The 27,498-nt window shown below is 46.0% G+C and overlaps 1 protein-coding gene across 2 annotated transcripts in view; it reads right to left on the reverse strand.

The window, feature by feature from the left end:
* Nucleotides 1-13,601: 13,601 nt before the first annotated feature.
* Nucleotides 13,602-27,498, reverse strand: part of LOC135391749 (kinesin-like protein KIF19) — a 106,817-nt gene continuing 92,920 nt past the window's right edge. The window contains exons 10-22 of one of the 2 annotated variants that reach the window (XM_064622176.1): nt 23,449-23,611; nt 23,123-23,285; nt 22,973-23,050; nt 22,859-22,902; nt 22,615-22,757; nt 22,424-22,505; nt 20,789-20,920; nt 20,594-20,632; nt 19,456-19,568; nt 16,859-16,980; nt 16,428-16,799; nt 15,982-16,046; nt 13,602-13,849 (exon numbers count right to left, since the gene is read on the reverse strand). In XM_064622176.1, coding sequence (XP_064478246.1) covers nt 13,737-13,849; nt 15,982-16,046; nt 16,428-16,799; nt 16,859-16,980; nt 19,456-19,568; nt 20,594-20,632; nt 20,789-20,920; nt 22,424-22,505; nt 22,615-22,757; nt 22,859-22,902; nt 22,973-23,050; nt 23,123-23,285; nt 23,449-23,611 — 1,629 coding nt within the window. In that variant the 3' untranslated portion in view covers nt 13,602-13,736. Of the gene's footprint in view, nt 13,929-15,981; nt 16,047-16,427; nt 16,800-16,858; nt 16,981-19,455; nt 19,569-20,593; nt 20,633-20,788; nt 20,921-22,423; nt 22,506-22,614; nt 22,758-22,858; nt 22,903-22,972; nt 23,051-23,122; nt 23,286-23,448; nt 23,612-27,498 lie in introns of both variants that reach the window. The other variant, XM_064622177.1, reaches the window with a different exon arrangement.

Genomic DNA, 27,498 nt, shown 5'->3' on the forward strand with positions numbered 1-27,498 from the left:
CAACGGGATGACAGGAGAAATAACCAGCTGGAACAAAATGCTGTCCTCCCTCTCCAATGTCCGCGTATGTAATCCGCTCGTAGCCACAGTTGCTTCGTGGCGTTTATTTATTTATGTAAATACCTCAAAGAGCCCATTGGGGCGATACATGAGGGGGATACATACAATTAACAAGGAACAGTTAAGTTAACAAGGAACAGCTGTCAAAGACAAGATCAGCATCGTGATGTCAAAGGAATCATGTGCTTGGCTTGGCTTGGAGTCTGGTGCTCATGTTTTCGGAAGCGTTATCGTAAAGACCCTTCCAATCTGCTCTTCTAATCCTTCCAATCCTTCTCAGTCTCCCTAATGAACGGGATAAAGAAGCCTCTACAAGCAGTGTAGGCAGGTAGGTATTTAGGTAGGTAGGTGGATATTGATTTATTTGTGCCCGTGAACGACGTGAGTCTGAATAATGGTGCACAAAAAGAACAGAAAATAAACATAACACGAAGAAAAGGAGAACGAACAACACATCTACAAACTACACAGTACTGCCGGCAGAATCAAAGCGCTTAAGAAGATTAGACCAGAAAGCATCCCAGGTGTTACCAAACAAATGAAGATCGGACTTTAAAGACATCGCATTGAACGCACTCAAAATTCGGTACAAGGGGCAAAGGTCGAAACGGCAGGGCACATGAAAAGAAGTAAACGTCCGAGTAAAGAATACAAGTACACGAAACAGGACAAGGCATAATAGATAACTGCAGTTTACATGACAGTTAACAAGTTTGTACAAAAAGAGCAAGTTGCGAAGAGTACGCTGATTAGACAGTGATACAATGTTCAACTTAACAAGAATAATAATAGTTGTGGCAGACAAAAGGACATAAGAAGCGGTCATAAAGGACACACACAAAGCGCTTTTGCGCAGACTCAAGCTCAGAAACAATCGCGGAGTTACTACTGTTCCAAACAACAGAAGCGAATTCATTTTTAGGTAAGAGTAGGGCGTTGAAAAGAAGCTCCAATGAACGTCTGGAGACAAAGGACCTTGTCAGACAAAAGATAACGCCAACGGTGCGATGCACTGAAAGAAGAATGCTTGAAACATGTTTTGTGAATGTTAAACGGGAGTCAAATAAAACTCCCAAGTCTCTTACAACATTGTCTTTAAGTATATAGAGCCAGACAGCACATAAGTTTCCAATATCACTTAAGCTTTACGTGAAATGGATGAATCGTAATGTCACCTTAGATGGATTAATACAAAGGTAGTTGTCAGAACACCAATTCGAAACTGCATCGATATCCATTTGAAGATTGGCAGTACCTAAGACTTTAACAGAGATCATTGACGTGGTGATTGAATAATATACGGCCCAAGACAGAGCCCTGGGGCACTCCTGAAACACTTGTGTAGGGCAGAGTATACCAGATACACGAACGAAGTTTTTGCGGTTAGAAAGATAGGAGGAAAACCAAGAACACAAAATCGCAGGTATGCCAATATCAGCAAGTTTATACAAAAGCAAACAATGATTGACAAGATCAAAGGATTTTGACAAGTCAAAGTACAGTCGACCCCGGTTTATCCGGACTTCATTTATCCAGATCCCGCGGTATCCGGACAAAAGGCACGGGAACGGATTTTCCCCCATGTATTTTGTTCTCGTTTATCCGGACTTCAGCTTCCGGACTCGGACAAGAATTCCAGGGAACGAAAGTCGAAAATTTTTGTAATCCAGCTTCAGTTATCCGGACTACCGTGAGTAAGAGGAGACGCTGACCGCGCTTCGTCACCCTTTCGCTGTGTTGGGGTTATTCCCGTCACACGTCAGGGACCTACATTCCTCCGTAGGGGAGAGAACCGTGCACGATGACCCCCTTTTCTATTTGTGTGCGTTGGGTCACGTTGACCAGTCGAGTCATTTACAAATATGTCGAGCAACTGTCGGGTTCTAGAGGGGAAAACTCCAACCCGAGAGCCTGCTGCTTACGGCCCGTTGGCCGATGAAGACATTCCCCTAGCTGAGCTGCGATCCCTGATGCAGAGGCTCACTGCGACTGCCGTAGATGATGCTGCGGTTTCTGACTACGTTGACGTTGATAAGGATGAGGACGCGTGTGCAGCTATGACTGATGACGGTGTGATTGCTGCTGTTGCCTCCGATGATGTGCATCAAGACGGTGCCGATGACGCCAGTGAGAAACCAGGATCCGACATTGACACTTTGCGTCCGCACTGACATTCTTCGAGCAGCGCAACAGCGTGGCTCAACTCTATGCAATTAGCAAAAGTTTGCAGGAATCGAGTGCCTACACCACTATGTAACAGCTGTCATTGACGAGATTTCTGTGTTTTAACTAAACCTTGCTCTGTAGGACGTTTCTATTCGGTCGTTTCATTTATCCGGATGCCTCGGTATCCGGACGATTTCGCGGGGAACGGCACCGTCCGGATAAACGGGGGTCGACTGTATATACAGTCAACCTGTTTATGGGCATCCACCTCACTAATGTATTGAACGAAAGACATAAGATTTGTTTCAACTGATCCGCCTTGCATCAAACCATCGGACATTTTCGGCTTTAAGAAAAAGAAAGAAAGACTTTAAGAAAGAAAAACTTTTCCCATACACATCTCTCGATAGTGTGATGCGATGGGGACGGCCATGCTCCAAAAGTGGGCTAAAATGCTACCACATTTCAAAAACTGCCATTCACCGTTACCGAACGGAACATGTGACATTGACCTGCCGGTAGATGTAGACATCGATATGAGTTCTAGCGATGAGCTCATGTATACGTGTCGACACCTCCGATGAGTCGCCCATCACTTCCACCGTCGTCGACAATGCGTGGTCCAAAGAGGAGCCGTCGGCGCGCGTGGTCGTGGCAGGCGAGATGTATAACGAGTAATAGTCGCTTCAAGAAGGTGTTCACCGACAATGAGTTTGGGTTGAAGTGCAGCGTGTGCGATCGCCTATGCGTCGTCATATATCTCACGTCGTCAGATCTCACGTCGAGGTTTTGCGGTTTCACTTTGGGAATTTTCGCGATCATCACGGTGGATCCCCCCCTCCCCCACATGTATATATCTAATTTTTCTCCTCGAATTTCCAAGAATTGCGTGGGTCGGCACGTGGCAGGTAGGGCCGGCCCACCCTACGTGGCGTAGCCCACCCGTCCGTACGCCACTGGGCAGACATCGACCGGGCGCCGGTCTTTGCACACACGGGGCTTTGCGACGACGAGTGGTGTTTCGATAGCGCTCCCGGACAGAACGGGACACGGTGAACATCATGTGCTCTGTCCATTCACACGACGGGGTCACGTTAAAAAACTTGAGGCCGTGTCCGGATACAGCCTACCCGAATTTTTTCTTCTTCTCCCGTTGGCACCAAGAAGAGAAACATTTATTTCAATTTAATGATTTTCTTCTGCCGTTGTCTCAAGGAGAGAATCGTTCCGGCCGGATATTTTTCTTCTCCCGTTCTCACAAGGACAGAAGCGCTTCTTCCGAATAGAATAGTGTTCTTCTCCAGTTGCCTCATGGAGAGAGTCGTTTCTTCCAAGTACATACTTTTCTTCTCCCGCTTCTCCCAAGCAAAGAGAATTTCTTCCAACTGGATATTATTTTTCTTCCGCTTTCCCAAGGAGAGAAGCATGTCTTCCGACTGGGTATTTTTCTTCTCCAATTCTCACAAGGAAGGAAGCAGTTCTTCCAACTGGATATCGTTCTTCTCCCACTGTCCCAAAGAGAGAAGCATTTCTTCCGACCGGATATTTTTCTTCTCCCGCTCTCCCAAAGAGAGAAGCGTTTCCTCCATCTGGATATTCTTCTTCTTCCGTTGTCCCAAAGAGAGAAGCATTTCTTCCGACCGGATATTTTTCTTCTCCCGCTCTCCCAAGGAGAGAAGCGTTTCTTCCATCTGGATATTCTTCTTCTTCCGTTGTCCCAAAGAGAGAAGCATTTCTTCCGACCGGATATTTTTCTTCTCCCGTTCTCCCAAGGAGAGAAGCGTTTCTTCCATCTGGATATTCTTCTTCTTCCGTTGTCCCAAAGAGAGAAGCATTTCTTCCGACCGGATATTTTTCTTCTCCCGTTCTCCCAAGGAGAGAAGCGTTTCTTCCATCTGGATATTCTTCTTCTTCCGTTGTCCCAAAGAGAGAAGCATTTCTTCCGATCGGATATTTTTCTTCTCCCGTTCTCCCAAGGAGAGAAGCATATCTCAATCTCCATGGGCTGCACTTACCCCGAATTAGTACCTTTGCTGGCGCCAGCATTTCCGTATGCCCTTCCTCATCGTCTTTGGTGTTCACGTAGTGCATATTTTCACTGCCAGGTGCGGTTAGCACAACGGATGGTAAAATACAGATTCCCGCAGTTGGTGTTTGCTAGTGCACATCGATGGTTGCACCCATATTTGGTCTGCCATAAAATAAAGTTGTCGTTGTTGTTGCTCCCACAGATGCATGGCACATCGCTCGTATAAAAGTAAAAAAATAATAAGTCGTTCGAACACGATGGAAATTGTTGTTCTGAGGCTGGAGCACAGAAGAAACGGCAAACACACAACGTCTCAAGGGCTTAAGAACGATGAAGAAGAAAGAAAGAAGTCACTGAAAAGTTAGCCGATTAGTCGTTGGAAACGCCTACTTCTTTTGTTTGTTCTATAGCTTCCCCTATATATGTCGGGTGCACATGCGCCCGCCGGTTCACCAGAAAGGAGGAAAGAGCACCGGTAACGCTATGGTGTGACGTCATATGCATGCCACCTGAAGGATATGGAAGTGATAATAGTAGGCGTTTCAGAGAGAATGTTCCAGCTTCAGGGTCACATACAATGTAACGGCCATAGTGGGCCCTTCTATTGTATGCATCCACATCAATGTTGCCGTCGTCACCTTGAATGTTTTCAACAATCGTTCTTACTGGCAGACGCGTAAACTCGTGCCCTACTTATATGTATGTACGCCATTCGACTGTATTGTACGCGGTTTACATTTTATAACGTTTTAAAATATTCCCTAGATTTTTGTGACGCTCAACGTTTCAAACTGGCTCCTGCTTTATATAACATATTCTCATAAAAAATGCAGATTTCGTTGAGTATGCGGAAGAAGAATACAAGCATGCGTCCTTCTGACTTGTTTCCCTTGAATTCCGCGTACCCTGAAGCTCAGACTTTCCCTTTCGAACGCCTTCCATTATCACTCACACTATAGGAAAAGTTAGAGAACAAACAAAAGAAGAAGGCCGTTTCGGACGACTCATTATTTGTCATTTTTTAACGAGCGATGTGCCATGCATCTGTGTGAACAACCACGACAATCTTATTTTACGGCAGATCAAACATCGAAGTATACCAGCAAAAAGCAAATGCGGGGGGGGGGGGGGGGTAGTATATTTAGTAGAACAAAGAAAAAAGGGAGGAATGGTCAGCCAAACAGTGTGTGGGCTTGCTATTTCGAAAAAAAAAAGGAAGAAGGAAATAAAAATAAAAATAAAATAAATAGAAAGAAAAGAAAGGAGTTGGGAAATAAAAGGATAATAAGAAAAGGTGAAGGAAGGATGACATAGATTAAAGACAGATGATCTAAAAAACAAGATGAGGGTAATGCGTATGAGGGTGAGAGCTGAGGGTGGGGCACTGACAAATGATGTGACAAGACTTGAGTTCACAGGCTGTTCATGAGACCTCTGTCGCTCAGGACCGTCAAAGCTGTTTTGGTTACAGACCGCTGTTTGGGTGTCCTACCGGGCGGAGCAGAGTGACCAGAGAAAACTGCGGGAATTTGAATTTTACCATCGGCTGTGCTAACCGCATCTGGCGGTGAAAATCTGCATCACGTGGACACCAAAGACGATGAGAAGAACATACAGCAACGCTGGTGCCGGCAAAGACACCCATTCAGGGCAAGTGCAGCCCTCTTTGAGATCATGGGAGAAGAAGGAATATATCCAACTAAAAGAAATTATGTCGTTGCTGAATGGAAGAAACGCCTCTCTCCTTGGGACTACGGGAGAAGAACTGGTTGGAAGAAATGCTATATTCCTTGGGAGAACGGGAGAAGAAGAAACAAAAATCCAGTTGGAAGGAATGCTTATCTCCTTGGGACAACGGAAGAAGAATAATATCCAGATGGACGAAGTGCTTCTCTCCTTGGGAGAAGGGACGAAGAGCAATGTCTAGTGTGAAGGAATGCTCCCCTCTTGAGAGAACGGGGGAAGAAAATTAATTGCACTGAGAAACGATTCCTTCCTTGGGACAATGGGAGAAGAACAATTTCCGGTTGGACGATATGCTTCTCTCCTTGGGAGAACCAGAGAAGAAAAATATCCGGTCGGAAGAAATGATTGTCTCCTTGGGACAATGGAAGAACAATAATATCCAGATGGAAGAAATGCTTCTCTCCTTCGGAGAATGGGAGAAGAACAATATCTGGTCGGAAGAAATGCTTCTCTCCTTGGGACAATGGGAGAAGATCAATATCTGGTTGGAAGATATGCTTCTCTCCTTGGAGAACCAGAGAAGAAAAATATCCGGGAGGAAGAAATGCTTCTCTCCTTCGGAAAACGGAAGAACAATAATATCCAGATGGAGAAATGCTTTTCTCCTTCGGAGAATGGGAGAAGAAAAATATCCGGACGTAACAAATGGTTATCTCCTTGAGAGAAGGGGAGAGGAAAAGTGTCTAGTTGGGAGAACGATTATCTCCTTGGGACAACAGGAAAAGAACAATATCCAGTCGGAAGAAGTGCTTCTCTCCTTGCTAAAACGGGAGAAGAGAAATATCCGGCCGGAAAAAAGCTTTTCTCCTTGAAACAGCGGGAGAAAAAAAATACTGAATTGAAATAAACGTTTCTCTTCAAGCGCACCGAACACTCTTGAGAAACTCGATGCGAATCGGATTCAATCCGCATTGAAAGCGCAGTGTGACCGGGTATAAGGGATACAAGTCAAAAGGATGAATTTTTTTTTCTTCGCCCGCATATTCAACGAAAGCTGCATTCTTTAACCTTTATTTCTGTCCTCCTGCCGTCTCAAGCATCCCAAGTGTCTCAAGAAAAGTGATGACCCCTTCATGGGATACGGACCTTTCGGTACAGGACATTTCAGTACTGGACCTTTCGGTACGGACATTTCGGTACACGGACCTCTCGGTACACTGACCTTTCGGTACACGGACGTTTCGGTACACGGACTTTTCGGTACAAGGACATTTCGGTACACGGCCATACCGCTGGAATACGGTCTTCGGCTTATTGATTATGTCAACGTGTTTTGTTCTCAATACAGATTTTTTATTAAAAATGTATGAGCTACAGACGTCCTGTTTTCACTTCTAACATCTCTGGGACGGCAGATATTCTTTGCCAGCTATTGTCACCCAAAGGGCATACCTGGGACTCTTATATATTTTTAATAAAAATCTGTATAAAAAAAGACACCCTGTAAAAGGAAGGGCATTACAAGGTTTTGCACGTACGAAAACATCAGTTCGTTGTCCGTTGCGTTGTTCACTGTAAATTAAAATTACCATGACCTTTCTTTCTTTAACGGCTTTCATAGAAAATACGTTTGCTGAAAAGTTCGGCATCCTCTTCATTTCCTTTTTTACGAACATAACATTTTTGACGACCTACATTAACAACGGGCATATGGGATGTCTTCTTTGAAAGAGAGTAGGACAAAATAAGCCAGATAAAAATGCCTGTCTGCTATACCGGGAGCACTTTTTTCCGGGAACGTTTTCTCCGTGGTCATTCTTTCCTACGCCCTTCTGGTTGCCACTCATAAGGCACTGCAGAAAGGCTACCTTGTGATCATTGCAGCATGCAGGTACAGGCAATTTTAGGGGAACATCTACACTCCCGTCACCACATTTACTACCATTCTTGAGCCCTTATGTGTCCGGCAGAGGGAAACCCATCAAAAGGTCAAAACACGAAAGGCCAAAAGATTAAAACGGCCAATAGACGAAGGGCCGAAAAATCAAAACACCGACCTATCTGAAGGCCGAAGAGACATTGTTCAATTTTTTCGCACAAGATTTCAACATAATGTCCGTCTAAGCGCGTGTAAACTGTAAACACACTTTTTGAACTAGCCATATAAAGAAAATGTAACCTAACGTTAGCATTGAATTCTGACTTTCGGTTTGTTCGGGGATTCGATTTTTCGGCCTTATGGCTGCCACTCCCTGCAGAGGCAATGCCTGGAAATTATACATTTCGCGGCGACCATCTAAAGACATGTATCGTGCATGGAATACTTCGAGTATTTCCCTTGGATGACATACTGAAACAACACATTGCATGATTAATGCATAGTCAAAGTACTCGCAATTTTAGGTACTCGAAAAAAGAAAGAAAGAAACAGTCATCGTTTTATGACTAAGAAGCCGAAGACCACCTTCCAGCGGTGTGGCCGTGTACTGAAATGTCCGTGTACCGAAAGGTCCGCGTACCGAAAAGTCCGCGTACCGAAATGTCCGCGTACCGAAATGTCCGTGTACAGAAATGTCCTGTACCGAAAAGTCCTAGACCCCCCATTCATTTCGTTCAACTAGTTCAGGCGGTAACTTTGTAGGGCTCACTATCGGCGTTGTTGCGGTTGCCCCTCAGAGTGACGGGACCACCACCAAGGTTATCGAGGAGAAGGCTTTATTCGACGACGTGAGTACGAGGCTGGCGTCCAAGAACTGCGTCCAGAGAGATTAGAAGGCTCTGAAGAACTGGCCCTCGTGTCCATACCTCGTGATGCCCAGTCTTCGATACCATCACGCTCGCGGGCTACGAAGTCATTGACGATAGAGCTGCTGAGTTGATGGTAGCTGCAGAAGATGACGAATCGTAACAGCGTGCAGCGGCGTAGGTCCATCACTGGCAGAGAGTGTGTGGGTGCACATAGAGTCACTAAATAGGGAGCAGAGTAGCGACACTGAGCCACACCGGCGAGCGCGACCGCCATCTTGAGTCCGCCGTGATGCGTCGCCTAGCGATGGGACGCAAATCTCCCGCTTCTCCTCTGAAGAACAGCGCGCAGTCGAGCTAGCCCGTAACCCAAGAAACCGGTTCTGGATGGAGCGGACTTAACATGGCGTGTCTTCCCACTTCGCCTATTCCCATTTCGCACAATGCTTTTTTAGAGGATTATCTCGCAATCTCGGATTAGGCGAAATGGGATGTAACCCAACATGGACGGCACTGCGAGAGTTCTTGGAATGAGAAACCACGTGACACAACAGGCCCAATTGTGGACACTAAATGGTGGCTCCGGCGCGGAAAACGAACGCAGTACACTGTACCCCTATTTAGTGACTCTAGGTGCACACTGTAAGGGGATGCGTGGAAAGGCACCGAAAAGGTAGAGGCGAGGAGGAGAATACCTGTTCCACTAGCAGGTGTGTACGCAGCGACATCGGAGAGAGGGGTGTGACGCGAAATATTTACACGGAAATGCACATCAAATAGTTTGTCTCTTCGCGCGCGTCAGTATGCAGTGCTCAGCCTCCATAATGCCACCGAAACGACAGGTGGCCCATGAAGATTAGAGTGCCGACGGACAAGAACGCAACCGGTGGGACGTAAAAGTAGAACGCAAACGATGTTCACGCTCGTGTACTGGAGGCCGCGCAGCCTAGTGACATCACCTTGCAGCAGTGGCATAGCCACAGCGGAGATGTTTCTGAGGTTCAAAGCCAGCACCCAAATCGTACCTCTCTCAACTCTTCCGTCCGTGTCCTTCTTGTTACACGCACACTATGGATACTTAACAAATACTCCGCCTTCATACCCATCAGACTCCTGCTTTACTCACTATTGATGACGCACACACAAGGTAAAACCAGTATCTATGTATATTTCATGGTATCTACAAATTGATAATCGAGTACCGATGAGAAACTCAAGAATATCGGAGGAAAGCTTGGCAGTTTAGCATTCGAAGATAGTGTTACACGTTTCACATATCAAATTCATAAGGTTATTCAATAACATGCCTACGATGCGCTAACAGTGGAGACCCCACTCAAAAAAAATTCACTATTTGGTACACATGCACGTATTTATTCACATAGATCGCTTGCTGAGTCTTGTGCCCGGACTGATATGTTCTGTGACCAAGGAAAACTATTCGGAGTAGCCAAAAAAGTAGCAATATACACTATAGAAAACCTCGGGAACCAACTGCATGCCATGCATGATTGCCAACATGCCTCACTGGCTGCGCCGCGTGTCTCACTCAAAAAGTACCACACGCTAAATCGGGTACTCTTCCATGCCCCATCAGCTGGTATCAGTCATGACATTGGCTACCTTGGCACTCTGATACAACTGCGACAGGAACTATACTTCCGAGCGTCATAGGACTTTCCCGGTTACATATGTGCTCACTTGGTGAAAAGTGTTCCTCGCATTAAAATACACAAGCATACCGAAAATTTGACTTCAAAATCCGCTATTATCCATTATGCGCGGCTCAAATCGGCACCAGACCTTCCTCCACGTGCGCCCTCTCCCTTTCTCCTGTTTTTTTAAAAGTCGACTATAGCTTCCGTGCATTCTCTTAGGCTTCGTAAATGGAATACGCGCGCACAAAGAGAACCAGTAAGCATATCACGGAACAGACAGACGCGTTCACACCCCACCGATATATGCCGAGAACATCACGCTATCGTGTTTCGCCGTCGGCTGTCCCTGTGGGCAACGATATGCCACATTTTATACGTGATACCTTCGCAAGGAAATCGATTTCTCATCCAAGATGAGACATCGAAGGCAATTGTGCTGGGATACACTTTCAGGAAAAGAAATCCAGGAACAAAATAAAGAGGAAATATTTTGTAGTCCGTTTAATGGGCGTCATCATCGACGCTGCTCGTAGTCCAGGACCATCGTTTCGAATTGAGAGTGCTTTCAACGCAATGATTTCAGAAAATTACGATTTAAACGCGCATGGAAGGGCCCGAAAAAAAATTTATGTCAGGAGCAGTAGAAATTAGGATTACGAGCCCCGAGACACATAAACGCACAAACGCCACAAGTGCAGCGCGGAATCCCAAAGCGCAGAAAAGCTCCATCCCTCTGCTAGCAGTGCGCGATGTTACGTCACCTCGCCCAATATTGAAGTCTTCTTTCTCCTTTCTTCTTGCGGCTGCTTCTTGTTGTTACGTGCTAATCAACTCCCAATTTGAATTTTTCTTGCGGTTGCAGGTGGTGGTGGTACTGCTGAGTAAAATAGGGAGCAATTGCAGCTTCTAGTCCCATAGACTGCAATTACTTCCATTTTAGTCCCCTAACCCCGACATTTACTTCCCAGGACTGCAAATTGTCACTGAACTTCGAGAATGGTCTTCCGAATACAACAGTGTACGTAAATTGTGCTATTCGTGAATTTGATGGCATAAGGCTGTGTAACTCAGCAAGGTGCCGGCTGTGCTACCTAGGGTTCTTCCAGAGTTTTACTCAGACGCTTTCAGTCATATGTCGGCACAGTTCCCTTAGAAGTCGGCCCAGGACGCACATTCCACCCGGGGCGTCAGTCGTGACATTGCCCACCTCTGTGAGGCCAACGACAGCGAGTCCTTTCATCATCACCACCACCACCACCACCACCACCACCACCAACTCAGCCAACTTCACCACACACAGTATAAGAAACAGTTAGCGCTTCTTCATTCGCAAATTGTGCCCTATGTATGTCGCCAGATTTTATATCACACGACATATCACGGTTGACTGTTTGATTCGAAGTATTTTCATGCATGCACACCAATTATATACCTGGGACTCTTAGAACAGGGCGTGAAATGCAGTCTCCACCCTGTGACATTCTTTTACTCCCGTGCATTTACTCCCTAAATGGACTATTTTTGTGGCAATGCATTTGGTCCACAAAAAGATTAGAATTATTCCTTTTTTTTTTCTTGGAGCGTTTAGTCGGCCTCACAGAGGTAGGCAACGTCAAGACTCTGGGGGAATGTGCGTTCTGGATCGATTTCTAAGGGACCCGCGCAGACATATGTCTCACAGCGGCTGAGGTAAGTCTAGCAAAAACCGCACAGCCGGCACCAGGATTCGAACCCGGGTACCTCCCTCCCAGCCTGGACGTGACATGGCCAGCACGCCAACCACTCAACCACGCGAGCTGGTGGGCTGTGTTCGGCGCCGCCCATCCCGCACTGAAGCCTCCGTACGATTCTACGCAGCCACTAAACTTGATGGTCTCACGTCACGTCACTCCAGAAGGAGTTGGGAGAGTTCGCCGTCCCGCTTCGTGTCAAGTAATTTGCGCGCGAAATACGCGTCTCTCAAAAGAAATATCTTGCGTGAAAGTTCCTGAAGGTATCCTTAACTGAGTTTTAATAGCAGTGGCGCAGGCCGTCGCTTCAGTATTTCGGCTTCTTAAACAAAAATTACAGGACGGTTACGACTCGTGTAACGCGAAACTCAGCGTCAGCTGTGCGTGTGGTGAAATGAGGCGGGATGAAAGTGCGTAGACAAATTTATTTAAGCGTGATGACTGATGAGTAATTGCAGCGTACGTTAATTTGTGGTCGCTGAAATAGTTGGCGAGATGAGTGGTGTCTTGAACGAGGGGGCTGTTCTGGAACACCAAGTCTATCCATGAGCCATGTCTAGTTGTGGGTTGGCGGATGTCGATGCACAGTGTAAGGTCGAGTTGTTCGGACATATGACTTAGGAAAGTGGTGTTCTTGTTACCAGTGAAACGTCCACGTTGAAGTCTCCGACGACGAGAAGCTTGTGCGTGCGGTAACGCGCGAGTACATACACGATAAAGTCGCGGATGCGTTCCAGCGCGGTGCGAGGCGAAAGGTGGCACACAGCCACCAGGAGCCCTGTGGCAAGCTGCACGGCACAAATGACGCTGTAAAACTGACGTACTTTGGTTTTTATCCCACATTCCATCGAAAGCGGTTGTAAACTGGCGGGATTCCCCTCCCTGCCCCCAGCGCTGAGAGCACATGCGATAAGAGTTTTGTGCGGACATGCGAATGCCGACGACGCCGACGCGATCTTGGGAAAGTCTCCCGGAAAAGATCACAGCAGCGTGGGAAGCTCAATCATTGCTTGCCCACTAAAGCGTTCCGTTGTTCGCGATACACATGTTTAGGATGCATAGTTAAGGCCCATAAGACGACCCCAACGAATATCAGCAAGGCAGCCTGGCAGTGATGCGCAAAAATGATACTTGCAGCGAAGAAGGGGCGTACACTGTCAATGACGCTCGTTTCATCCGACCAAGAGAACATACACACAGCTTTCATCTCACAGATCTCAAGACACGGTACGAATTAAAAGTGGAGGTACCCCGTTTCTCGTGATGGGATGTTCTCAAGAGATGAGCTCAAAAGACCCCAAAATGTATCTGTCTAGGCGTGGGCTTCGAGAAGACTGTGCTGGATGCGATTCAACCGTGATCTCTTTAGCCGCCGTGGCGAAACAAGTTGTGGTAGTTTCAAACATATGTTTCTTCTTCTATATCACACTGTACAAAAAAGTCAATACTATATAACTCTACGTCGAAGCATAGTTTCAAGTACACAGCGCACTAAGTTTTCAAGTACCAACCCCGATTCCACCCAACTCAGTTCAACATCAGCCTTTTACTTTGACCACGTTGGAAAACAGTTTCTTCCTTGCACCAGGATCGTGTATTGCTCGAGCGATGTTCAAGGATTCCGCACCCATCACCATCACAGGTCCATCAGGGTCTGTCCCCTTACCGTTCCACATAAAACCTGAGGACGTCTTCCAGGGATATCCTTCTACGTCGTGGAGACTTGGTTTCGGAAGTGCTCCTCTTGCGTCCGTACAGAGGAGTCCGTAACACATCTAGAAACATACAACAGAGTCCTTTCCCGTCGGAGTTGATCGGGTACTTCTCGCTATTGAATGCTACACGAATCTTGCTCTGAAATCACAGCAAAACAACACAAAGCGGGGTTACTCATGTTGGCTGCGAGCGACCCTGAAGCTAAGTGAAGAGGACTGTGGATGGATTCGTGGCGGAGAAAGGATCTGGGGGATTGCTTGGGCACTGTCTTAAGTGTTTTCGTGCGGGTGCTTTTGAATTGTGAGAAGCAGGAGTACTTACGATGTTACACATCTTTAGATCCAGCTTTTGCAAATGTACTTAAAGGAGACGAGCAACCATCTGCAATCACTTGTGCGGGTAATCATGATCCTCACATGCAATAGCCCAGCTTTTCTCTCGGCTAGAGGTTTTTGTGATAACATTTTTAAAATGTTCCTATATAGGGCTTCATGGAGAGGGCGAGATACCATGCAGAATCCGTAATTAACCTGTGAAGGAGCAGCCGTTTGCCATGGAAACAGACACGTCAACTAGGTTTCCACGACGCGCACATCGATTTCTGCTATCACACGCGATATATTCGCATGTGCTTTGGTGGGAGCGACGAAGACGCTTTCGAAGTGCTAGCTTTTCTGCGGACCATAGTTTCCATAGGCCCTAAACGTACAAGAAATGCATCGATGCAGACCCCCATATGGCATACTGGGGAAACAAAACCACAGCTTCAGTTTTAAACTCGTTGACCTCATTTCGCTGCTCAGTTTGAGCCGCTGCACAAGCGGTTTCTTCAAAGCCAAGCTCGCAATACTTTACACACGTGGAAGAACCGAACATGGACGACAGCCGTGGTCAGATCGCAAACATGGGGACACACATGTGGGGTGGTCTCTGTAATCAAAGCGTTAGCTGAGCCGATCGCATTGCATGATCGAGGCTATTGCTGTGAAGTACGACTACTACGAGCTTTTGCTAGCCATGCAGGTCCGGATCTGTAACGAACTTTGTAAAGCCGAAAGAGCACCAAGCGACCTCAAGCAGCACAAGAATATAGCGGATGTCCGTAAGAAAGGGGAACACCAAGCTGCCACAGGAACAAAAAGACGATCAGATGTACTGCAGGTAGGCATCGTTCTGTGAACTACACTCTTAGAAATGAACTTCACCGCATAGCACGCTCCTAGCCAACCATCATCTCGAATGATATCGTTATCTGCCCTGATTTGTTGAAAACGAGAGGCGTACGCCTTTTTTGTGACACTTATGCTGTTCATAATTGTCACAAAAAAGGCGTACGCCTCCCGTTTTCAAAAAATCAGGGCAGATAACGATATCATTCGAGATGATGGTTGGCTGTGAGCGTGCTATGCGGTGAAGTTCATTTTTAAGAGTGTAGCTGCTGACTGCGGAAAGGCTTCAACATGCCAGAAGGTGCAAAGAAACGCGATATCATATGCGAAGGGGCAAGCAGAAGGCGTCAGCATAGAGCAGCAATCACAGGAACTAAGAAACTGCATAGAGAAAATGGGCGGGTACGCAAAGATCAGAAATAAGGGACAAGCGTACGAATATTATACACTTGTATTACTTCCTGTGCACTCTTAAAAATGAACTTCACCGCATACCACGCTCCTAGCCAACCATAATCTCAAATGATATCGTTATCTGCCCTGGTTCGTTGAAAACGGGACGCGTACGCCTTTGTTGTGACAATTCTGAACCGCATAAGTGTCACAAAAAAAGGCGTACGCCTCTCGTTTTTAACAAATCAGGGCAGATAACGATATCATTCGAGATAGTGGTTGGCTAGGAGCGTGCTATGAGGTGAAGTTCCCCAAGCAGCACAATGTACTGAAAGTCGAGTGCAATAGGGGTGGACGGGTAGGTGGAAGACCTTGAACAGACTCCTGAACTAAAGAACATTGATAAGACACATACCGTCCACCCCTATTGCACTCGACTTTCAGTACATTGTGCTGCTTGGGTCATTTTTAAGAGTGTGGGTGGAAATCAACTTTTGACGTGAGATTCTAACCGTGCGTGGGTAATCATTAGTTTCCAAGGTACACTATGTCTGGTCGCTAACGAGTCTGACCTTTCGACTGAGGCAATATTCGTACGCCCATGCCTAACGAAACATGTGCATGCTTGCCTTTTTTCCGATTCGTCCTCGTGTACGTATCTTCTAAATGAGGCAGAAGCTCCACCGAGTCTCTCCTGCAAAGCAGAAATTGTTGCTATCGTTAAGGGCACGATACGATGATTTGGAACGAGAGCTGTTGACCAGTGCTACTCAAACTTGTACCGCAGTCGCATAGACATTTCAATGGTCATTGAAATCGATGACGATTGAACCGAATGGCCGCTGCTACGCCGCTATTTGCAGTCAGTTGACTCGAATGCTCCTCCACTCGATGGAGGTTCGTGAGACCATTTAGGGAGACAAGGGTTGGCTATACCTTAATTTAATTATTTACCTACGATATACCGCGCGAGGCATGGGTCCGCCCATATCTGCAGCACCCACTCCACGCAAGTAAAGTGTGAGGTGATAGTGGTGGGGTCAGAGGAACCCTCTCTGGAAGTCTGCAGGCTTACCTGGAATCCCTACTCCGTAATCGTCCCCTGGAGTCCACGGACGATAGACCACCTCCGACGTACCTCCGCACTTGTGGCGTGTCACTTACGGATTCCCAACGGTCTGGCCCGTGCTCTGCTGTCCTCAGTGACCTCCTCTGTGCTGCCAAGCTCGAGATCTTCCTGGTGCTGGCTTCAATGTCGTCCCTTCGGCTCACGTAATTGGTCACCTCCACTGGTGGCAGCCGTGACGTCAGCCGGCTCCCGGGCGTCGTGGGCTCTGATAGGCTGTGCGAGTTAACGTGATTCGAAGGATGGAGCGAAGGAACGGTTCTGGAAGCCAGGTCCCCGTTGGTTCTAGAGACGTGGTGGGAAGTGCCGTTGTCGCTTTGGCTGCGGCGATAAGGGGAATATAAGGACAAAACTGCATCGGAGCAGAAGTAGTGGGGTACCTTGATAAAGGTACACCTTGCTGGTCCATTTTGTCGTCTTCTTCTCGTAGTGGTTCCATATGCGTGAGGTCCCACATGCTTTCACTCGACCCCAGTGGCCGGAGTCCCAGCACAGAGTTTGGCTGCGTAAACAATAAGGAAGTCGTAATGGGAGTACACGTGCCGGTATGGGAACGAGGATAAAATGTCACGTGGTGCTGATGTTTTCGTCGTGTGCGCAATGGATCTCTGTGGAGAGTTCTTTGTGGAACGTGTACTTTGCGACTGTGGTGTCCCGCTGCTGCAGTTCGCAAACCACTATGACGGTTTTGTTTTTACAAGGAAGAGGCATTCTTGAACACACAACCGAAGTTTTACGAGAAAAACCCAATTTAGGGAGGTAACCACGTGTGTAGTCGCCGTCAAAAAGAGAGAGGAGGAACACAAGAGGGAGAACAAGAGAGAAACCAGGGAGAAGTTCAGAGGTCATTCCAGCCAATACGGTGTACTCTTAAACATGAAGTTCATTGCGTAGAACGCTCCTAGCCAACCATGATGTCGAATGGCATCGTTCTTTCCCCAGATTTGTTGAAAACGGGAGGCGTACGCCATTTTTGTGACAATTATGCAGTTCATAATTGTAAAAAAAGAAAAAGGCATACGCCTCTCGTTTCCAGCAAATCAGGGGAAAGAACAATGTCATTCGAGATGATCATTGACTAGGAGCGCGCTATGCGGCGAAGATCTGTTTTAAGAGTGTAGGATTTTCTCGACAGCAAGAACCGTTTTCAGCGAAAATTGTGCCAAAATACTATAGTCCCTCTAACAATTTTTTGCTTGAGAGTCATTACTGAGTGTCAGTAGACCCTTGATAACGTGGTTTTCGAACTACCGTGTCTACTCAACACCTTCTAGATAACAGAGAAGGCGCCAACACGCTTTCAAAAGCGTCACGCACCTGGCCCGGCTGCATACATTTTCAGTGAGTCAGCTTTTCTCTTCTTGGCGCTTTTGGTGACGTCACATCTCTCTATGACCCACAGCCACAGCGGGGCCAGGTGCGTGACGTCAATTCGAAGAGTGCAGAGGCATTCTCCGTTTTCTAGAACGTGTTGGTCTACTGCACCCATTTAACTGATAAGATTATGTGTCATGCGCGCTGCCATTGGTTCCGGCAGGAACATAACTTCATGGTGACGTTGTCAACAGTCTGTTAACAATCACTATTTTCAGTTCATTGTTGGGTGGCCAAACAGTTAGACCAGGAGTTAGCCGGCTTGGTCCCATCATGAAGTAATCGACAGGGCCATAGTAGCATGTGTAACGACGGTAAGATATCTTAAAGGAGCATGGAAAGGAAATTTGAATGGCTGAAAACCGTTTTTAATTTGTCAAGCAGTGCGTAAAAATCATTATCGTAAAATATTTCGGCTGAACAATGTTTTGTTACAGCGCAATTCGATTTCTAAAATCGCTTCCGTGGCGGGAGGCTCGGGCACTCCAGCCACAAGCCACTCCCCATTGACTGTGACGTCAAACGTTAAAAGTGCTCTCATTCGCTACGGAAAATTCGTCTGCTTCGGACACGGCATGCTCCTTGTTGACAGCGGTTCATTATGTTCTATTGGTTTGAGGCATAAAACCGAGGTGCAAACGAACAATAAAGCATTACGCTCATAATGGCAACGCGATCGTGTGTCTTATAGTCATTGTTTTTGTTTATTATATAGGTCTCCAACTAACGAAAAGTGCCAGCGTCTCACATGAGGCAGTACGCAGTGTGGAGGTTCGTGCCGTGCGCGAAGCGATGCAACATAACGCGGCTCGCCTCGTATTCGTTCCTGGAAAACAAGACAAACAAAGTGCGTTCTTTCCGTTTGCAACTTATTGAACTAGTTCAACGATCGCAACTTCCACTCGCACTCCACCTGCACGTCCCCATTCCCTTTTGGAGGAGTGCTGACCTCAATCCACACGCGAGTTGATTTCGTTGCACTGCGTGTCTTCGCCGTGCAACCGAAAAGAATCGAGCAAAGTTCACTTGCAGCAGACTGATCAGACGACCAATGTTTCCGACGCCATGTTTTGTAAAAAAAAAAAAAGAAAAGAAAAAGAAAGGCAGCAGTTTCTGATGCGCATGCGTCTCTCGGCAGAACAACGCGCGCGAAAGGGGCCCGCCGCCACCTTGACAATTGTCGGGGTGAGATCGCAGCCGAGGTCACTTGCGAGCCCTAGGAGTGGACGCAACGTACAACGTCACATCGTGACGGAGGTGCCCGTCATTTCTCACGTGTCTTCCACAAGAGTAAGAGAGAGCTCTCCGCACTCCTGAGAATCAATCGCCTGCTGCGCGCGATATTTTTCTGATACGCTCATATTTCTTGCGTGAAAACGTTATTTAGTGATCGGACATTCCATCACGATCAACAACTTTTTTTTTCTCGGTCTTAGACTGCTGCTTTAGCCAATATATTACTGTAGAAAGAGAGAATATCCAGGGAACCGGTAACGAAATACTATACTTTTCTGGACAGTCTATATGATTGAAATATCTGCGGATATCGGCCTAAGGCTCTTCTCTCAACAATATATTACTATGGTAGTTTCGATGCGCTTACCCTGTATGGATTAACGTTCAGGTGTTTCATAACAGAGTCCCTTCCCGAAGCCAAGTCTTGAATTTCTTGCTGGTATATCCTGTACAGTTCGTTGAGTTCTCTCGCTGCCTGAGCTGCGAAGAAAACATCTTTACGTTGGGGAGGAGGACAACGAAGAAAACAGTTGAACGACATTTTGTATTACTTAATTATATGACCTGCGCGTGGCCTCAAAGTCTATGGAGCAAGTCGTACTCCCCCTCCAGGTAATGACTTGACCGATTTTGACGATATCGGTCTGTTTCAATGGCATTTTTTTAAATAGTCACACTGAATGGAGTAAACATACAGCTAGTCGTCTTAACAGATATTGCTCGGGACTAATTATCAAAATCCAGGTCGCGTAGCACGCCCGTGACATATTAAAAGATCTGCAAGGTAATTTGCGAAGAGGTATTTTGCTAAAAGTGCACGGTTTGCACATTTTTATTACAACCGCTACTAGCGTTGCAGGTCGGACAGTTCTTGTTTTTTTTTTTCCTGAAGTACCCTTAAGAGTCGTACCTAGATAAAAAAAAAATCTGCGAAATTCCATTTGTGAATTACCAGTAAGAGATCTTGAAAGTGCTACAAATTTGTATCTTTCGCCGCTTTCGCATTCACACACCCGTTGAAGTACGACAGGAATTTCGGTGACTATTGAGCATGCACCAGAAGATAAAAAATGGACCAAGAAACAAACCGCATAATTTTAAGTTAAGCCTACGCGCGTGCGCATGACCTTGGGGCGTCGGAGTGGGTTATCTCCGTCTTCACTAGATGGCCTAGTATGGGGACGACAGAAGTGGCGACCACTGGGGAGATCGCACGAAAGGGCGCGAGCTTGGCGGTCCCACATCCGGACCGGTTTTGGTCTTTTGTGCTACCCACGTGGATTTGTTTTGACGCGCTCCGAGCGTGGTTCGCTGGAGAGCCGCTAGGGGATACGACACCTATGTAAATAAGGTCAATTATATATCATACGCTGGAATTAAGTTAGAAGTGCATGCCACGTATGTTACAAACGTACCTAGAAGGATTTATTCCTTTATAATCGCAAGTAGCATGAAGTGACCGTAAATTATAGTGAACCGGACGGTACATCAAACAAGAAACTTACAATTTCGGGCTTTCCGCCGTCTCATGCCAGAAGACAATTCTGCAAAAAAACGTGTGTTGTTTCAGGACTGCATTAGCTTGCGGACGTCAAAAAAAGCTTGTCGACGTGAGACTACTTAACGGCACGTTAAATGTGGGCGAAAGTATGCGCCGCCCGTGCTAAATACCTATCAGTTGTCCATAATAAACAACTCACCGTTGATGAGAAGTTTCTGCTTTCCTATGATTTCGTCACAGAGGAGTCGTTGCCTATCGTACCGTACAATCATGAGGTCTCTCTGCCTCAGCTCGTGCTCGCGAATGAGTTGATCCGTTTGCATTTCGATTTCTGGCAAACCGTACGTCAAGGTCCGTGACATAAATTCGAAGCATTTGTCTTCTTTACAGTTTTTATTTTTTTCTCACGGGCAGTCTTTCAATGATTATTGAAACCAATGGCAATCGAACATGCGCGTAGCGCCATCCAGCATGTAGCCTGTCAACTTGTCAGAGAGCAATGGATCCCATGCTCTTTGAGACGTTGACACGTCACTCGCTGGGTGGCGCTAAGCGCATGGTCAATGGCCATTAGTTCGAATAATTATTGAAGGAGTGCCTGTGTGACAGAGGCTAACACAAATGTAAATCTAAATCTAAATATAATGTTAAATCTAATTTTATCGGTGTTAGGATCTGCACCTACATTATTTGAGCAGGACGAAAGCTTCAAAAGTGGCACAAAATTATCGTCACAACGAGGAATGGCTTTGGGATGTATATTTAAAATACGACCAAATTCTCACATGGTCGTCACATGGAAGGACGTATACACTTCAGGGTAAAGCGATTTTTACATGAACGTCTTCTCAGCCAACCATCATTCTGACTCCTGACTCAAATCAAACTCCAACTCAACTCCAACTCCTTTTTTACGCCTTTATACACCTTTTTTAGCCAATTAATTCGTGTGTGACACACAATTAACTTAACTTTGTGTGTCAAGATGCAAACTGTCTTCGACAATTTGCATTTTGACACACAAAGTGCGAAATGTCGACGTGTATCAGCCGTTTTCAACAAATCATGACAGAGAACGCTATCACTCACAATGATGGTTGCCCAGAAGGTGTTATGTGTTGCAAAGGCATTCTTGATAGCCTTTCAGACATGTCGTTGCCTCGCTACAACAGCGAAATGTGACTAAAGAATACTCATTAAAGGATGCTCACATCCTGAAACCCATCTGTGAAACCGATAACACTGTGTTCGGCATCGGCGGACACTCTACCTGGCTATTTATTTTTTCGTCCAGAAAGTGTTTAGATATTAAATAAGCGAATTTTAAAGATCGGCGCTGCTTCCGCGGCAGCAGAAGATCCACCAGCGTGACGTCAGGCCCTAAGCGAAGGAGTGAGAGGACGGCGCTCAGAGGAGGAATGGCGCCGTCCACACGCCCCGTAACTTTATGAGACGCCCACACGGCCGCGGCATTCCTTTTCTCAAGGTCGCGCCCTCATTGGTTCTTAGGGAGTGACGTATTCTCGTTTTTCGAGAGGAGGAATTCCGGCATACTCTCAACACCCGGCGTCTGCTCTTGTCATGTATTCCGTCGAGTAACGGTGAAACTACGCCACTATTTCTAGTGGGATTTTCGATATCGTGGTCAGTGGTCCAGAAGGAATAAAATGACACTGTAGTTTTCAAATACACTGGAACGGATGCGATTTAAGTAGCCACAGTAACAGCACCGATTACAGCACTCACCCGGATTCAGTCTCAATTTCAGCCGTGATACACGAAGTATACTTTTTTTTGTAAAGCCTGTCGACACATTGCCACTCTGAAAGGATACTTTCAACTTCCAGCTTATGAACCTGCGTCAACAGCCGCAACAGCTCCCGCTGGTCCTCAGAACTGACGACGTTGGGCAAACTCTAAACCGTCAGAAAGAAAAACAGTCAGCAAAGAGGAGATCGCGAGGCCGGAGTACAGTGTATTATGCAGTGTCTGAACCATCTATTGCGCAATCCGAGGCAGTCGCACCTCCGTCAGCTTATATGTTCTCTCGCGAGCTTCTTCAAACTCTTTTTCGACGTCTTCTCTTAAGGTCAAGAACTTCTGTTGTTCTCCCTGAATGAACTCAATGTCCTCCCATGCTTGGCGTACGTGCTCTGGTTCTTCCTCAGCTGGAACGACACAGAAGAGTCGCAAAATTGTACTTCCTCCGAAAAAGAGAACAACATCACCGTGTTGAAGAAGCAGGCAGAGTCAATAAGACTCCAGTTACCTTGACTATCGCCGTCTTCAAATTTCACCTTTTCAGTTTCCCATCTATATCAGTAATAAACGCAATACGATGAAACAGGATATAATGGGAAGGAGGTGTGGACGTTGTACTTACTGATTAATTATGATACTGAGTTTTTCCAGGTCAGTACTCAGGGCTAAAAGGCAGTTGTCAATTTCCATCATTTTTCTCCTAGAGGTTGATAACATGATCATTGTTTCATCGTCGCCATTGTAGGTCTGGGTTTTCCCCTGTTACCCTTACCTGACTTCCATCTGCTTATTGAATGATTCAATGAGGGCTCCTCGAAGTTCACGCATTTCTTTGTCAGCATCAACTTTCTCTGTTTCTTCCACAACTTGCTCCACGTTTTCGTCCTCGTCCTCGTTAGCGTTAGTATCTGTCACGTGGTCTTCATCAGAGGTACCTGCAAAAGTAATCGAGACTAACAATAAGGGTGTCATCTTTGCAGTATAAAGCGAGAAATCTCAGAGGCATCTTATCAGTTTTCTCATCAGCATATTTGGAATTATGTTAATTTTATCTTATTTCGAAGTGATACTCAGACTAACTATTAACTGTTAGCTAACCGTTGTCGATGATGTCCGGCGACGTCTCTGCGTCCCTCATCGCACTGATAGCCTCATTCTCCTCTATCTTATCTTGGAGTTTCTGGATCTCCTGCCGGAGTTCCGTAATGATGGACTGGTACTGCTTCACGTGATGCGTAACGTCCACCATGTTGCTTCGAACCTATCAGGCGGAGCAGGTACATCCATGTTATCGTGAAGTCAAACAATTCTGTCACTGTAGGCAGCACTAGCGTAATGGTTAGATGAACTGCATCAGGGAAGTCGGCTGCAAAGCAGGGACTCATACGTGATTACGAATTGGGTGGAGTTTGCCTGCGTGGGTTCGGATCCCATCCTCGTCGCCAATGTGATATCCAACGTCTTTATTGTCGTGAACTTACAGATCCGATGTGCCAACACGAGACCCCAGCAGCGCGTGCCAACCGCAAAACAAAACGTTATACCCATATTATATGCGTTATACTCATGGCCTACTAGATTATAACGACAATGTCATAATCGACAACCCCTATGAGGAGCCCGTCCGCACGATCCACTAGCAGCGCTACTCATCAGCCTGCGAGATCTACATCATGATTGGACAATGGAAATTTGAATTTTCAACGCGCAGAAGCGGCCTACTGTAGCAGACGACAGGAACAGCTCGTATGAAAACTCGTATGTTGATAATCAAGTTTTGAATGAAACATCTTCCGTGAGACATCCACCGCTTGTACAAAAATACTAAGGTAATCTGAAGTACAAAGTAGTGTAGAAGTTGAGAAAGCAATAACCGGGCCGATGAGTAGCACCACCGCTAGCTTCCGAATGCGGCGCTGGGAAGGCGTGCCTATGACATGGTCGTTATAATCTAGTAGGCCGTGGTTATACTACATGATCTCCCTCGATTTCACCTCGCCTTTGATTGCTGACGTAATATTGAGTTCATGTCATGTAAAGAACTCCTGCTGACCGATGTCAATATCTTCTATAATGTACATTAAATCTGTCCAGATATCCAAAGCAGTTCAAGAGTTTCTACGAGACTCCGACGCATGACTCCATTCATCAAGAACCCCGGTTAAGATATATGCAATGACTTTGGTAACCCCGTCAAATATTAGCGAGTGCTAGTAGATGGTTGATAACGCGGCTTCCGACGTACCGTATCTACTGCACCCAAACAAAGGATAAGATTCCGAGTCATAAACGCTGTGGTTCCGGTATGTATACGATAACTTCACAGTGACGCTATCAAAGGTCCACTAGAACTCTCTAATAGATGAAGGATAACAACCCTATCGAGTCATATCGCAGTAACTGCAGCGCAACATGCCAGTAGATTAAAGCCACGGTCCATGCAGACAAACACCAAAGAAAAAAAAAAGAGAAATGTTGTCACATGATGTCTTGTAATGTTGTCTAGTCACGGCGCAAAATAGTGCAATAACATTCATGGCTATTTGTTTATAATTGAATGTTATACAGGGCGTTCCTCGAGAGGATGTCACTCAATTCCTAAAAATACACTCGTAAAAATGAACTTCACCGCATAGCACGCTCCTCGCCAGCTATCATCTAAGGGTGGAACGCCTCGGCCAGGTGGCGTGCAAGTTCACTGCGTACAGCGCCACTCGGAGTGGCGGAGTAATTACCGTCTCGCGCCAGCCAGGCCATAGGCGCAGCTGTTTCCAGCGAAAGCTAGTGAACGGCTACTTCTGCGTTGTGCTGCCGTGCTTTCCTACTATGGCAATGTTGCGTCTATTTTGAGGATTCGGCAAGGTGGAGAACGTGGAAGCATACTTCACAGGAGCGTTATTTTTGAAGATCCAGAGCTGTGTGATGGACAGGTATCACTAAAGAATCAACATTGCTACTACACTCAAATACAAGTCTAGTTATATGTTCTCAACCTGTCCAAGGGTGTTTTGTTTGTGTACTGTGGTAGTCACTCAGGATGACTCGTTTCTTTCAGAATTAATCCCAAAGCTAGAGTATTTTTACTTTACATATCTCCTCAATGAGCTCAGTGAGACCGAATAAACTTGTGGCTTATATTATCTGAATATCAGCATTTGCTTTATTCTGTAGCAATGTTCTAACAACTGAATAAATGATGCTCAAGTGGAAGCCAAAGGTGTGTTACTGACTTCAGTGGTTAAAAGGACAGTCTCGTGCCAACACTGTTGTTTTAAAGCCCCACTGAAATTACGTTCCATAGGGCTTTGAGACATATTCACTGCACTGGGACACATTTATTGGACTGGAGTGCACGAGTTGATGATAGGACGCTCAGGACCTGTCCTCGCTACAAAAGCTATGCCGCTCCGGGGTTTTCACTGTCAGAACGAAAGACAGGAAGTCGCCCGTGCGGATGAAGTGTGGTGACAGCTTTTTTTGTTTGCCTTTTTCTTTTCTTTTTGTGGTCGTAATACCCTCTACTACAAAAAAAAAAAAAAAAAATAAATAAAATATTTTCTTCTGTATACAAAAAAAAACACCCTCGAGATTTTTTAATATGTTGTAGAGGAAGGCTCGTTCTATAAAACTGCGTCGGTTTCAGGCGTATCTTCCGACCTCTTCATTGCGTGTTTTACGCTCGATTGTAGCGAATTTTGGAAAAATCGCATACTTCCTCTTTTTTTCCTGCAATGACTATGAAAGTTACGTGTCTGGCGATTTTTCCTGTTGAAGTATTCCTTGGTGCCTTGGCAGAAAAAAATATTCATTAAAATTTAATGGTTTGATTGTCCACAAAAAAATCGCGAAGTAGGGGGAAAATTGCGAAACTTCCGGCCTTTGTATACCTGCACTGATTACAGCACGACAACCGGGATTTGGATGCTGTGTAGAGCATAGTTTCCTCTATCCGCAAAAGCAAACCACACAGTTCTAGGTGCTTTCTATGAGCCGCACCTGCCGTTCACGCCAGGCACGGTTTTTGCCAGCGCTGCGAACTTTGCTCGTGTCTAGCACCCGCCACATTGAGATTTGGGAAGAAATGTTTCGTGGTGCGTCGTTTTGCACTATTAGCGACTGCTAAAAAATTTTTCGTAAAAATTCGGGATCGTTTTGTGGGGGCCGAGCAAGACAGCTGGATCATTTCGCGTGGAATCGCCCAGCAGCACACTCCGGCATACACGGGACGGTAGTTTCGCCTTCCGTCGACAGGGGAGAAATTGGCGCTGGCATCGTTCCGCTAAACTCCAGGCGCGATTTGCTGAAAACGTCAGGCGTACGCTTTCTTGTGACACTTATGCTGTTCATAATTGTAACAAAACGGCGTACACCTCCCGTTCTCACAAATCATAGAGAACGATATCATTCGAGATGACGATTGGCTAGGAGCGTGCTACGCGGTGAAGTTTATTTCTAAGAGTGTAGGTTTTACTTAAAAAAATCAGAAAACTGCTTGGAATACACTCATACAGAATTTTGCCAAAGATTGAGGCCGTTTGCATTCGTACTACGCATTAATTAACTATTTTGCGTAAGTAAACTCGAAAATTTGCCAAGCAAAGGCAGCATTTTCTTCCTGAAAAAAGAAATTACCCACTTGAACTCATTCATGACTCTGTTGCCAAATCATCTAGCCTATCCAGGGAGTCCTTATTCACCCCGAAACGCAAAGAAGACTTAAGTAATGTAGTTTTATCCACTACATATCATAAACCACCTGTCAATACCAATTCCATTCTTAGACGCCACCTCAATATATTACATGCTGACGAGCAATTAAAGGAAGTTTTTCCGACTCCCCCATTAGTAGCATTCCGTAGATCCAAAAATTTGCGCGACATCCTCACGTCATCATGTATAATGAAGCGCTCGCCGGGTTGTTATCCCTGTGGTAGTGCACGGTGCCAGACCTGTAAATTTATCGCGCCGTCCACCATTGCCCGTAGTACTTTGGGTGACTTCTGTTTGAAAATTCGTCATTCACTCCACTGTAATTCACCCAATATTTGTTACTTGATATTCTGCTGCAAGTGCAATTCACAATACATCGGTGAAACCTCCAACACAATGAGAAAAAGATTTTACGGCCACAAAGTTGATATCCTAAAT

Source organism: Ornithodoros turicata, chromosome 4 (genome assembly GCF_037126465.1).
Source record: "Ornithodoros turicata isolate Travis chromosome 4, ASM3712646v1, whole genome shotgun sequence".
NCBI lineage: Eukaryota > Metazoa > Arthropoda > Arachnida > Ixodida > Argasidae > Ornithodoros > Ornithodoros turicata.